At 53.2% G+C, this 14,584-nt stretch overlaps 1 protein-coding gene across 9 annotated transcripts in view; it reads left to right on the top strand.

Annotated features, from left to right (window-relative positions):
- The first annotated feature begins 4,990 nt into the window (after window positions 1-4,990).
- The window catches only part of CACNA2D4 (calcium voltage-gated channel auxiliary subunit alpha2delta 4), a 133,283-nt gene continuing 123,689 nt past the window's right edge, over window positions 4,991-14,584 (top strand). For 8 of the 9 annotated variants that reach the window (XR_012419868.1, XM_065523538.2, XM_074006055.1 and 5 more), the window contains exons 1-4: window positions 4,991-5,391; window positions 8,691-8,772; window positions 10,470-10,586; window positions 14,152-14,211. Coding sequence is in view for 7 of the 9 variants with exons in the window: in XM_065523538.2 (XP_065379610.1) it covers window positions 5,165-5,391; window positions 8,691-8,772; window positions 10,470-10,586; window positions 14,152-14,211 (486 nt within the window). In the remaining 2 variants the exon portion in view is untranslated. Of the gene's footprint in view, window positions 5,392-8,690; window positions 8,773-10,469; window positions 10,587-11,839; window positions 11,969-14,151; window positions 14,212-14,584 lie in introns of those variants that run through there. The other variant, XM_065523539.2, reaches the window with a different exon arrangement.

The following is a 14,584-nucleotide window of genomic DNA, read 5'->3' as shown; positions in this document are numbered from 1 at the left end:
CACCACCACCCTCCGTCTCCAGAACCCTTTTCACCTGGCAGAACCGAAGCTCTGCACCCATTAAACACTGACTCCCCACTGCTCCCTCCTGCAGCCCTGGGTGCCCACCATTCTGCTTTCCGTCTCTGTGAATCTGAGAACCATGTACAAATGGAATCATATAGTATTTGTCTTTCTGTGACTGGCTTATTTCACTCACCACAATGTCCTTAAGGTTCATCCATGTTGTAGCGTGTGTCAGGATTGCCTTCCTTTTAATAGTTCATCGTGTGCGATGCCACGTTTAGTTTGTTTGTTGACACTTGGATTTATCCATGATCCATGTCCCTGCAGGGTGGACACCCGGGGTACTCCCACCTTCTGCTGCTGTGACTCACACTGCAGTGAATAGTGCTGTACAGATACCACAGAAGGCCTTTGTGATGTGCTCTGTGTCACCCGAAGATGAAATGAGCCATCCGAGACACATTTGTAAAATGAACGGGAAATGAAAGCCTTTGCCTGGCTACATGGGGGTTTCCAAACTGACCCGGGGGCCCTGGAGCTCCTGTTCAAAGGCCCCAGAGAGGCGGAGACAAGCAGGACTCGGCCCAAGCGCCCTCACCTCCACCCAGAATCACCCCCGTTTCAATCCCTCCTTCATTCCAATCATGTTTTTACTTCCTTGTGCTGGGGGACGGGGCAGACAGCAGGGACAAACAGCCTGCAGGCCCTGCCCCTTATGGAGGCTGCGTGCTAGAGGAGGAGGCCTGTATATGGCACGTCCCATGCTAGCCACTGAGGAGAAGAAAGATGCTGTGAAGAAGGACAGAGAACGTCAGGCGTAGGGTCAAGATGGTGGATCTTGTAGCCGGGAAAGGCTTCACTCGTTAAAAAGGTGATTTTCAAAAAAAAAAAAAAAGTTTTTTTAACAGAGAAGTAATTCATATGCCGTAAAATTCACCATGTTCAAGTTTGCAGCTCAGTGCTTGACAGGCTATTCACAGAGTTGTGCGTCACTGCCCGCCACTCTCTCATTCAAGGACACCTTTCATAAAAGGTGGCATTGAAGACCTTGAGCTAGACATCCCCTGCTGTCTCCTCTGAGTGCTCTCCCTGCCCTGAGGGGCTGTCCTGGGGGGGAGCGGGTTCACCAGGTGGGGGCACCAGCAGGAGAGTGGGGGGAGGCAGAGGGTGAGTGGGTGTTCACTGCCCCAGCCCTCCCATGGGACTGCTGTGGCCGCATCCCTTGGCCAGAGGCCACAGTCCTCCCCATACAGCCTGTTCTCTCCAGGGTCCAGTGGCTTCCTGTCCCTGTCCCCGTCCCCCTCCCCGAGGTTTAGGGGCTGGCTCCCGCTATTTCCAGCCCTGGTCACTGCAGTGTCCCTGCAGGACTCCGTCCACACCTCTGTAAATAACCTCTCTGTTAAACTCTTCTCAAGCTGCCTGATCCAAGGGTACCAGCTCTTCCTGCAGGAAACCCGATGCCAGGCACTGATGGAAATGAGGGAGCCAGCCACACAGAGGGAAGCAGGCAGACAGAGCCACAGCATGGACTGCAAACTCAGAGGTCAGCCACACCGACGGGGAGCGTGCCTGAGGTACCCAGGGAGCAGCAGGAGCCCCCAGTGGGTGGCAGCCAGAGGGCCTTGTGGCTGTGAATTTTGTGGTGTTCATCAGCTTCTTAAAATTTGTAATTTGGAATGATTTTTAAAATCAAGCCAGCTCCAGCCAGGTATGGCCTCGTGGCTGTGGTCAGAACTGTGGCTTTTCCTCTAAGGGAGATGGGCAGCCCTGGGGGCTTTGGAGCAGAGGAGCCACAGGGTCTGACTTACATTTGAAAAGATCCTTCAGTTGCTGCGTTAAGAATCGATGAGGAGGCCGGGCGCGGTGGCTCAAGCCTGTAATCCCAGCACTTTGGGAGGCCGAGACGGGCGGATCACGAGGTCAGGAGTTCGAGACCATCCTGGCTAACACGGTGAAACCCCGTCTCTACTAAAAAATACAAAAAACTAGCCGGGCGAGGTGGCGGGCGCCTGTAGTCCCAGCTACTCGGGAGGCTGAGGCAGGAGAATGGCGTAAAAACCCGGGAGGCAGAGCTTGCAGTGAGCTGAGATCCGGCCACTGCACTCCAGCCTGGGCGACACAGCGAGACTCCATCTCAAAAAAAAAAAAAAAAAAAAAAGAATCGATGAGGAGAGGCAGGGTGGGGAGGCTCCCAGACAGGGGCCCGCAGGAACAGGTGAAAAAGTTGGTTCCCAAAGGACTCTGGAAAGGTGTGAGTGTAGGGGACACAGGATGCAGCCCAGCCGTTACCCCCTCCAGCCCCCACTCAGGGAAGGAAACCGTCGCTAGAGCCTGAAGGGGAAGTGGGCAGAGTCTGCTGCCTGGAGGCCAGGGGTGGCCTTGGGCCAAGGAGGCCTAGTTTTGGAGGCTTCCTAAGTATGTCTAAGGGGCTGCTCAGGACCCGGGCCACCAGCGTGTCTGTGAAGGACGGAGCCTTCTAAGCCGCTCCTACGCTTGACACAGTAGAGGGAGGTGAAGCCTTTCCAGACAGGGTGCTGAAACCCGGTGGGGGCAGGCTCTGAGGGGTGGGAGCTTGTATAATGTGCGAGTGGTTATCCATAAAAGAAAAATAATGCAAATCACAAGTGCAAACATAAATATAAAAGCGAATATTTATTATTGAAAGCAGGATCTCGAAGAGATATTTGCACACCCGTCTTGAGAGCAGCATAGTTCACAGTAGCCGAAAGGAGGACACCACCCTGATGTCCATTGACAGAGGAATAGATGCACAAAATGAGGTCTATCCACACAATGGAATATTAATCAGCCTTAAAAAGGAAGGAAATTCTGACACACGCTGCACCGTGGCTGAACCTTTCGGGCATTGTGCTAAGTGACATAAGCCAGTCATGGAAGGACAACTATGTGATGATTCCACTTCCGTGAGGTCCCTATAGCCGCCAACATCAGAGACACAGAGAGCAGAGCGGCGGCCGCCAGCGGCTGGGGGAGAAGGGAAGGGGAGCTAGTGTTTAATGGGTTCAGAGTTTCAGTTTTACAAGATCAAAGAATTATAGAGATAGATAGTGGTGATGGTGGAACAACATTATGAATGTATTTAATTATGCTAAATCATACACTTAAAAAAATGATTAAGACGGCACATTATATGTTATGTGTATTTGGCCACAATAAAAAAGTTGAAAAAAGGTGAATATTTATTTAGTTTTAAAAATCAATTACAAATTACAAATTTTAAGAGGCTGGTGAATGCCACCAAATTCACAAAACCTAGAGAAGTTACGTTCTTTTTATGTATTGACTGCCCAATGTACCTCTGTATTATTTTTTCTAAATGTGTTTGATTTGTAATCCTCGAAACATGTACAAAATTTATGTGAAATTAAGACATTCATAGGAATCATTCAGATGCCTTTAAAAAATACATTGTATTCAGCCACAAAACTGTGCCACCAGATTACTCTGATACTACAACATAGACTTATTGATGAATCTGTGTAGGAGTTCTGTCATCAGAACACTTGCTTCTGCAAGCATTTCTCTGCGTTGGTGGCAATTTTGTGTACCATTTTGCTGGAACCACCAGATTTTGTGAAGACGTGGTGCACCAGTTACACTAAGAAAACAATCCGAGACAGGGACTGCATAAAATCTATGACTTCACCCCCAGAAGACCCATGTGGTACTACTACGGGTTTGGGCTCACAACACAAGAATTTTGATCAATTCTAATTTGTGTAACTCTCATCAGAACACAAAGCAATGTACGGTGTAATTATATTCTCTCAATATCAACTATTTTCCTAACGGGAGAGAACTTCTGTTCTGGCCCGGCCTTGGTGAGAACCAGATCCTCCACTAACAATGTTACCTGTGTGGCTTTTTGCAGATTTTCTGCAGATGAGCTCCTGACGGTTATTTTGCCCTCCCCACGACACATGGCCAGGCTGAGGGGGGGGGGGTGTGCTCACATTGCTGCCCAGCCTCTCTTGCTGCATCTGCTGGTGGGATGTCCTGTGGGACAAGTGTTCCTGGAAGCCCGTCCTACACTCAGCTGGAGGTGACTTCTCTATACAAAGGAGTCATTGTGAGCCACATCAGCATATCCCTCTAAGCCCAGATTAGATGTTTCCCCCGCTCACTTTCCTCTTAACTGGATCCCCCAAGTGCCCTCAGCCACCCAAACATCATCCAACTAGGGGCCCATCAGACAGAAGAGAAGCTGGGATGGAAAGAGACAGACGTCTCAACTGGTTATGGTTAAACTATCTCACTTCTGCATAGTTTACAAAAACGTTTGGCCACAGGAACACATTGCTAGGGCCTCTCCGGGAAAGGGTGGAGTCTGTGGACTCAGGGGCCCTGAAGCTTCATCAGTTGCACAGCAAACGCGTCCCCAGCCCTGCCCACGAGCAGCTGAGATGTGGAGGCGTGGGTCCACTGACTTCACCTATGACCTATGACCTGCAGTGACTTCACCTATGACCTATAACCCACACTGACTTCATCTATGACCCGCACTGACTTCACCTATGACCTATGACCTGCACTGACTTCACCTATGACCTATGACCTGGCCCAAAGGCCCCAGGCCTGGAAACACCAGCCAGAGTCCCAGCTCTGCCCCTGGGACTCCCCGGGCCTCAAGAGTCTCTGCCCAGCAGGGATGAGGACACGCCCCCACCTCAGGGTCAGCAGGAGATTTGTGGGTCCCTCAGAGCACTGTGCAAACTCAGCTGCTGTCCTCTGGCCAGAGTCACAGTGAGCCCTTCCTGGGTCCAGAAGGTGGTTCCACAGGAACGGGGCTACCTCTTTAAAGCAGAGGGGTGCACTGCAGCCCTGAGGGAACCAGCTGCAGTCGTGGTAATCTCGGGAGGCAGCTCCCCGCCCCCTGCCACCCCCTCCCTGCTGTCAGGAGAGGATTAGAGGAGAGGCCAGCGGATTAAAGGGGTTCATGTTGCCACAGCCTCTCCCCCAGCCCCTCTCCCGAGGCCTGCTTGCTAGGTGGGGCCACGCTTCTGTGAGCTGCAGCTGTGGGGCAGAGAGAAGCCCTCCCCGCCCAGGACTGAGAGGCTGGAGACCCCAGGCTCGCCGGGGCCCGGAAGACAAAGGCTTGGGGCATCCCTGGGGCCTGGGAGGCAGGCAGACAGAGCTCATGGTCTGTGGCTGCTCTGCCCTCCTTCCCCTCCCCAACCCCAGGCCCACCATGCCGGCAACCCCCAACTTCCACGCAAATCTCAGCTCCACCAGCTGCTGGATTCCCCGCCAGCCAATGCCCGTGGCCTGGGCCTTTGTGCAGAAGACCTCGGCCCTCCTGTGGCTGCTGCTCCTGGGCACCTCCCTGTCCCCTACATGGGGGCAGGCCAAGATTCCTCTGGAAACGTAAGCATCACGTTCAACCCCACCCCAAAAACCCGTCACCCTTTCCCACTTTCTTCCCGGGCTGGGCCTCCCTCCTCTGCCCACTCCTCCTGCCCGTGCCCTCCCTCTGGGCTCTTCCCCAGTGGCTGCGACTGGCCACTCTCTTGCTGCAAAACCCTTTTCTCCTCCGGCCTCCTCTCTCTCCTCCCAAAAGCTGTGTGAGTTCTGGAGTCCCACCTGCCCCTCCCCAGGAGCAGGATGGCTTTAGGCAGAGCTGGTCATCAGGGCTGCTCTCTTCTTGGCCTGACAAGCAGCTTCTGGGGCATCTGCAGGGCGGGTGCTCCTTCAGGATAATCGCTGAGATGAGGCGGCCTGGGGGAGCCGGGTTATGTCGTCATCGCAGCTCCCCAGAGGATTTGGCAAGAAATGCATATTTTGACATTCCAAAAAGGGGACGCAGTTCTGAACCCACAGAACGTCTCATGCACACAGGAGGTGGCTTGTCCAGGAACTGGGGAAAAAAAATGGATTTTGGTGGCTGCAGTCTTCCCTTTCTACACCTTTCTGCCTCCTTCCAGCCTTGATTCTATAGCTGGCCATTAAGACCAGCTCCAGGGAAGAACCCGCTATCAGTCGTGTGCACCTTGGTCTAAATTTAAATTACTGTGCAACCTCTCCAGCGTGTCTGTATTTTAGGCCCTAGCTCTGGTGGTCCTAGGAAGGAAATTTCCACTACATGGTGGGGGACAGAGCCTTCTAGACTGTAGGTGCTACAGACCCTATCCTGTTTAATCCAGTTGCTTGAGCCCAGCACCATAGCCAGGCCACCAGCAGAGCCACCTGCCGACTGCATGTCTTAGCAGGAGTGGGGACAGCGAGCCCACATGACACACTGTGCATGTGTTTAGCCTTGCTGAGCAGTGGATTAGGCAGCATCGTTTCCCATCAAGCCGCACATCTCTCCTTGGTTCATGCCTGGCATGGAGCTGGGTGCTTCACAAACGACACCGTTAGTTTGCAAAGCCATTCAGCGGGGGCTTATTTTATCCCTGTTTTGCAGCTGAGGGAACAGAGGCCCAGAGAGGTCAGGTGACTTCCCCGAGTTCACAAGGCCAGGAAATGAAGGTGCTGAGATTTGAACTCCAGTCAGCCTGGACTGCGCTTCCACCATCACACCCACTGCCAGCCTGTAACGCTCTCTGTTGCTGCAGGAGATGTTGAGAACAATTTTCATCCCCAGAACACACACCAGCTGATAGGAGAGGGCCAACTCCAGGAGTGGGCTGAAGGCCAAGTCAGGGTGGCTGGAATCCAGGCCTTCAGGGAGGGGGGCCCCAGAGGCCGTCTATGCGGAAGTCCTGGGTGCTGCCGGAGACCGTAGCCTGCACACAGCCTCATCTGCCTGCCCAGGACTTGGCCCCACCTGTCCTCACTCCCGCCGAACCTCTCTTCTCAGTCTTTCCCTTCCGCCTGCAGGGCTTCCACCTCCGCCCAAGTCTGTTTCCACAGGGTCCCCAAAGCCCTCCTCGTGCCCAATCCAGGAGACATTCCTGGCCTTGTCTCCCCAGACCCTGTTGCTTGGGACACACAAGGCCCCCTCTCCTTTTATCCCAGTGCCTTGACTTCCATGACACTGCACTCCTCTGGGTCTCCCTGGGCATGGCTTATCTCTGCTGTCTTCAAGTGCTCCTCCTCTCCTGCCTCCCCATGAGGTTGGGGGTGCTCCCCAACATCTGTCAACGCTCAGAGATCTCATGCTGCACACCCTCCTTGAGAGAGCCCTCCTGCCCTCAGAATTCCAATCCCTACCTTTGTGCTGATGACTCCCGGCCCTGTCTCTACCTGTTAGACACATACCCAATGCTTATGGGCAGCTTTTCCTAAACCTCATGTGAGGTTTTAAATTCAGATGTGTGTCTTTCAAGATAAAACACAATTGGTGCCTTCCAGAGTTGTGCAGTGCACAACCTGCCCAATGGCACTTGGTAGCTCTGCAATGGGAACCTCACATTCAACAGAGCCCAAGGTACACACGTCACCTTTCACCCTCCTCAACTTGTTCCCCCGACCTTCCTGATAGTCTTAATTTTATTCAATAACAACACCATCAGGTCAACAGCCCACACTGGAAACCTGGAAGTCATGTTTTACTCCTCCAAGCTCTTCTGTACTCCCTACCTATAATCCCCTTCCAGATCCCTTTGCAGGCTAACCTCTACCAAACTTCTAACCCAGAGCTCAGATCTCCCTCCCCCAGGAAGGCTTCCCTTATACCACTACCTCTCCCCGACCTTCATGGGCACCTTCAGACGTGTACTATGCTACCTGCATGAGAAAACTGTCCCTGCAAAGGTGGGGACTGTGGGGTGGCTCCAGGCTGCCTCATGGCAGGACCCTGATAAACACTGGTTGAGTGGCGACTGCTGTTCTTGAAATGATCGCACAGGCAAACCTCTTCCGCTCCATTTGCAGAGGCTCAGACCCAGCCCTGGGTGCCTGCCCCCAGGACCCCAGGAGCCTGGCCCAGATGGTGGGATTGTGGTGCATTTCTGGGGCATGGGCCAGAGGTTGGGGCTCCCCACTAGGCTGCCCACGCAGAGGGCAAGGTGTGGCCTCCTCATGCCCTCTCAGCCTGCCCTGCCCTCAGCCTCAGCAGTGGCAGCTCAGAGCCTTTTCCTCCTGCGTCCTTGCCTCACGCATTCGCTGAGGTTTCAACAGAGGGTTTGGCAGCCCCCAGTGGCCTTGAGTGGAGTGCACTGGAGGGAACAATTCATTGAGAGGCCACAGCTATGGCCAGGCAGGTCCTCCTTTGTCCTCAGAGTCCTCCGACCGTGGCCTGAGCCTGTCCACTGCCTCTCCCCTCCTTCTCTCCTCTCGGTCCGCCACTCTCCAACCAGAGGCCCCGGAGGCTTGGGGTGAGGCTCAGTCCTGGGCTGGTCAGCCCTGCCTCATGACCCTCAGCAGGACGCTCACACACAGCAGTGCAGCCGCTGGAGCCAGAGGGTTCTCCACATCTCCTGCCCAGGCCGCGGCTGTAGCTTTAGGGACGGGAGGAGGGACAGGGGCTCTTGTGTGTGTTTCTGGGCATATGTCACATGTGTGTATGCATATGCATGTGTGTGTATGGGTATGCATGTGGGTGTATGTGTGTGTGCATTTCTTATGCATCATGTGTCTGTGTGTTTGAGTGTGCATGCATCAGCTGGTGTCTGTGTGTAGACACTTGCTTTCTATGTGTGTGAATCCATATGTCTATGCGTGTGTTTCTGTATTTGTGCATGTACTTGTGTGTATACACGTGTCCTTTCGTTGCCTGGCAGAGTGAAGCTATGGGCTGACACCTTCGGCGGGGACCTGTACAGCACTCTGACCAAATACTCGGGCTCCCTCTTGCTGCAGAAGGTCAGTCGCCCCCTTCCAGAGAGCCCACCGGGTGGCAGAGGGCAGTCAGCCATCAAAGCCCCCAGATGCCAGTGCTGTGAGGGGCCTTGGGCCTCCCATCAAATCGGACACTGAGGCCTGGGGAGGTGAACGATTTGCTCAACTCCCAAAGCAAGGCAGGGGGGGCGGTTTGGGAGCGTGGTCAAGAGCATTGTGCCAGGTCCTCAGGGAGCAGAGGCCGAGGTGGAATTAGACGCAGGAGATGTACTGGGTGGGGGTGGGTTGAAGAATAAAGGGGAGACAGAGGGAGTGGATGGAGTGGGATGCAGGCCTAACACCTGTGATGCTAGCGGAGCCTTGGAGGGCATGTGCAGGGCCCTAGGAGCTGCTTGAGCCATAGAAGGTGGACGGGCTGTGGCCTCTGTGCAGGGAGAGCTCCCATACCTCCAGCTGTCAGTCCCCCAGCCCCCAGCCACGTCCAGCATCCGCCCCCTTAATATGCATTGCTTGCTGTGCAGATTAACGGCTGGCTGGTCTTCTTACCAGGTTATAAACAACTTCACTGTTCTCTAATATTTGTAACCCCCCAGAGCAGTTCCAACGGCAGCTCACCCTCCTCTAATATTACCACTCACTGAGAGCTTCGTAGTCGTGCTTTCATTCCCACCACCAATTCATGAGGCACCTTCTCCATATCACAAAGATCCTGAATCCCAGGCTTTTATGCTTGCGTGTGACCGCATGTCCCTCCTCAACTCCCCTGCCCACAGCCCCCAGGCCTGTCCCTGGTGGAGTAAGAGGAGCCAGGGTGGGCTGCTCCCTGAGCCCCCAGAGGCCACTGTAGCGATGACAGCTAAGACCCTGCCTGCCCCTCCCAGCACACTCCTATGCTGCACAGCACCACAACCCGGGCCGAGGAGCAGAGAGCAGTACCGATGTGGCCGTTTGGGGTAAAAGTATTCTGTAAAATCTCTGCGTTCTAGAGCATACACTAAAGCTATGTAAATGTCACATCTTACAAATGAGGAAACTGATTGACTGGCTTGCCTGTGGTCACACGGCCAATAAATTTCAGAGCTGGGTGAACAGACATTTACAATATACACAGTCAATGAGAGCTGGTCTCCCCTGGGCCCAGAAAGAAAACTCAAACCCCACTCCAGGCTTTCCTGGGCTCACTGGCAGTTGTCAGGCGGCTGTGCTCAGTTCCTGGAGCTGCCGGGCTCTGTTGGGACAGTGGGAGTTGAGGTTCACATCCATGTGCACAGGGGCACTTTCACAGCAAGATACCTCTTTGGGGGCATTGGGGAAAAGTGAACTGATGCAGGGGTGGTTTCACAAGCCCTGGGAAGCAGCATGGCTCTGCACAAAGGACATGGGCAGGGATGCCTGGGAGCCCTGGCCCCATCAAGGGTCACCTGCTCACTGACCTTGGTCAAGTTCACTGACTTCTCTGAGCCTCGGTCTACTCCCCTGTTAAGGGTATAGCTGCAATACGTCTAGAGCACCTGGAACAGAGAGACATTTGAAGAGAGGCAGCGATACTATCACTGGGGATGTTGTCCAAGGAGGAGAGGGCTAGGCCTCCCCCTAGTTGAGTAAACCAGGCTCCGTGTGCCAGAATGCACCTGTTGAGAGGATGGAGGCCATGCAAACACAGGTGCAACCATGCTGGTACAAAACCTCGTGCACCCATCTCTCCCACCTTCCCCAAACAGAAGTACAAGGATGTGGAGTCCAGTCTGAAGATCGAGGAGGTGGATGGCTTGGAGCTGGTGAGGAAGTTCTCCGAGGACATGGAGAACATGCTGCGGAGGAAAGTCGAGGCCGTCCAGGTACTCCAGGCCTGTGATCTGCAGGGCATTTCTCCCCAGTCCCATGACGCAGGGTGGCAGAGTGACCCTCCCCATGTCATGGCCCTGCATCCTCCCACCCTCGTGAGCCTCTCCTATCTTACAAGATTTCACCTTGTACCTCCATTAGCCAAAAGAACCCTTACTCCAAGAATCCCTGTAAAAGAGGTAATGATAGGAAACAAGAGGAGAGGGGAGGGGCTGGGATCAGAGCTCTGCCCCGAGGTGGCCATGCCCAGCACTGCCGGGTCAGCCTGCAGCCATTGTGGGGAACTCTGAGTCACCAGACCATACCCAGTGACCAGTACAGAGCACTGCACAGGGTGAGCACCTAGGAATTGCTTTGGGAGTGGATGGACAGATGAACAGAAGGAGGGTGGGAGTCGAGCTAGCTGGAGCCAGCAAAGCCAAGCTCCTCCCTCCTCTATCCTCCTTCTCATCTCTCCTCGTTCCTCCCTTACCCTCATTCAGCCATCAGGACCCACCTTCATGGCTAAAGTGCTCTGAGGGCCACCCGGGCAGCAGAGGTACTTACCGGGATGGGCCCTGTGCCCAGGTGACCCTGTTACTGGACATCCACCAAGCCTGGTGCGGCCCAGGAGAAACAGAAGCTGTCCCCTTTTCTGGGATGAAGTGTCTGCACTGAGGCCTATGGGGACCTGGATGGTATAAACCAGTAGATACAGTGTGGTTGGAGAGATAGTCCTCCACTCCATCCAGTCAAGAATCGAACCATCCAAGACCAGTGCTGTCCCTGAAAGGACTCGTAAGACCAGCCAGGAGAACAAGGAGAGAGGAGATCGGGGGTGGTTGGCTGGGTTGGGAGGCTGAGGCCAGGGCCAAGCAGCAGGGGAAGGGGCAGATAGGGCAGGCGAGCTGCGGCCTCCTCAGTGTGCCGCCTTTCCCCCCACACCCATCACAACCCCCGCTCTGGGAGGAGGCCGAGGTCAGGGTTGCTGGGGCCTTCTTTCCCATGTGTTATAATGAGCAGCATTTCTGCAGGCCTAGGGGCAAGGGATCTTAGCATCAGGAACCAATGAGAAGATGCCTGGGGACTCAAGAGCCTATCCAGGGTCACTGAATCACACACCACAGCAGGAAGGCACAAGCCTCACACACAGCCTGGCACCTGCAGTGACGCCTGCCTCTTTCAATCAGTGAGCATTGTGTAAACAGCCTCCTTGGGTCAAACACAGACAGTGGGGTATGAAACTCGCCTGACTTCAGGCATCGGTCCTTGTTTCACTAGAGTGTAGCCGGACAAGCCGCAGACAAAACTCCTCAGACACGGAGTTAAAGAAGGAAGGGATTTATTTGGCCGGGAGCATCGGCAAGACTCCTGTCTCAAGAGCCAGGCTCCCTGAGTGAGTAATTCCTGTCCCTTTTAAGGGCTCACAACTCTAAGGGGGTCCACATGAGAGGGTCATGATCAATTGAGCAAGCAGAGGGTACGTGACTGGGGGCTGCATGCACCGGTAATCAGAATGGAACAGAACAGGACAGGGATTTTCACAGTGCTTCTCCATACAATGTCTGGAATCTGTAGATAACATAAGCAGTTAGGTCAGGGGTCAATAACTTTAACTACCAGGCCCAGGGCGCGGCACTGGGCTGTCTGCCTGTGGATTTCATTTCTGCCTTTTAGTTTTTACTTCTTCTTTCTTTGGAGGCAGAAATTGGGCATAAGACAATATGAGGGGTGGTCTCCTCCCTTAGAGCAGCAAGCAGTTCTGAGACACCCCCAGAGGCTGGGGCTCCAGGCTCCCTGTGCCCTTCCACAGCCTCAGACACCAAAGAAGCACTGCTCTGCGGACTTTCTCTGAGCACCAGTCCCTGCCCCTGCTGCGGGTGGTGTGTGGCGGTCACAGATCTTCTACGAGGATGCACATGGGAAGTTTCCTGCAAAGCCTCCCTGAAATGAGTATTTCCCTGTGGAATTTCCTTATCCTAGGATCTGTAAGCTGTGAGTGGGGAGGCAGGAATTATCCTACCCGATTTACCGTTGTATAAGCAGAAGACCAGAGAGGCTTAGTGGCTTGGCCCTGACAAAGCTAGAACAGGATCTTGGGTCCTCTGACTCCCAAAACACTTCCCCCACCCTGACTTACCCTGACACTCTGTGGTGCTGGCCTGCTCTTAAAAAAAAAAAAAAAAACTGTGCCAGGTGCGGTGACTCACACCTGTAATCCCAGCACTTTGGGAGGCCAATGTGGGCAGATGATGAGGTCAAGAGATCGAGACCATCCTGGCCAACATGGTGCAACCCCATCTCTACTAAAAATACAAAAATTAGCTGGGCATGGTGGCAGGCACCTGTGGTCCTAGCTACTCGGGAGGCTGAGGCAGGAGAATTGCTTGAACCTGGGAGGTGGAGGTTGCAGTGAGCCAAGATCATGCCACTGCACTCCAGCCTGGGTGACAGAGCGAGACTCCATCTCAAAAAAAAAAAAAAAAAAAAAAAAAATTGTATTGCAGTAAAATACATGTAAGATAAAACTGACCATTATTTTGAAGTGTATAATTTAGTGGTATTAAGTACACCCACAATGTTGTACAACCATCTCCATCATCTAGTTCCAGAACTTTTTCACCACTCCAGGCAGAATCTGAGTACTAAGTAAGCAATCACTCCACTATCCACCTCCTCTTAGCTCCGCAACCACTAATCTCTTTCTGTCTATGGATTTGCCTGTTGTGGGTATTTCACGTAAATGGCATCATACAATATGTGACCATTTGTAGACTTATTTCACTTAGCATAATGTCTCCAGGGTTCATCTGTGTTGTTCCATGCATCAGCAATTCATTCCTTTTTAGGACTGTATAATATTCCATTGTGTGCGTAGCCCACATTTTGTTTATTATTTCATCAAATGACAGACATTTGAGTTGTTTCCATCTTTTGGCTTTGAATACACACACACACACACACACACAAAATGCACGTATTTTAGTAGACTTTATTTTTTAGAGCCATTTTAGGTTCACAGCAAAATGTAGAAGAAAGTACAGTTTCCATACATCCCCTGTTGCCACAGCCTTCCCCACTATCGACACCCTGCATCCATGGTAGATTGGGTATAATCAGTGAATTTCCATTATCCCAAAGTCCATAGCACGCATTAGGGTTCACTCTCGTACATTCTGTGGGTTTGGAAACATGTGCAATGACATGCATCCGCTATTACAGTATCAGACAAAAGAATTTCACTGCCCTAAAAATCCCCAACCACTGGCAACCACTTATCTTCTCCATCTTCCTAGTCTTGCATTTTCCAGAATGCCATGTTGTGGGGATCACACAGTACATGGCCTCTTCCGATGGGCTGCTTTCACTTAGCCATATGCACATGCTTTTTGGCTGTTGTGCATAGTGTGGCTGTGAATATTCATGCTTGAGTTCTTGTTAGCGTCCCTGTTTTCAATTCTTCTGGGCATACACACCCAGGAGTGGAATTGCTGGGTTACCCGGCAACTGTTTCACTCGCTGAAAACCCGCTGGGTTCCTTTTACCCATTCTCCCTACCTCTGTGTTCCCATCCCTCAGAATCTGGTGGAGGCTGCCGAGGAGGCCGACCTGAACCACGAATTCAATGAATCCCTGGTGGTGAGTCCCACTCCTGGCACTGGTGCCAGAGGGCCAGGATCACCTGAGTACCAGATATGGGGGTGGTGGTGTAGAGTGGCGATCCACTGATTCCATAGACATTTACTGCTCACCCCCACACAGGCACAGCGATGTGCTATCCTCTGGATGGGAACTTGTTCTTGACCTCAAGAAGCTCACAGTGCAAAGAACTCCAGTATAAGGCACATCACAAGTCACTACAGATGGGTGGATGGAGCCTCCGGAGAATGCAGGCTGGAGAAGGGGAGGGCTGCCCCAAAACTCCCGCAGACAGGGCGGCCTGGGGCTGCGCCCAGGGCTCAGGGGGATTTAGGCAGACAGGGCCTGGAAAAGAGGCCTTTGGTCACAGTGG

This window comes from Macaca fascicularis, chromosome 11, assembly GCF_037993035.2.
Source record: "Macaca fascicularis isolate 582-1 chromosome 11, T2T-MFA8v1.1".
NCBI lineage: Eukaryota > Metazoa > Chordata > Mammalia > Primates > Cercopithecidae > Macaca > Macaca fascicularis.
Note: the sequence above shows the minus strand (reverse complement) of the source record. Positions and strands in the feature narration are given on the sequence as shown.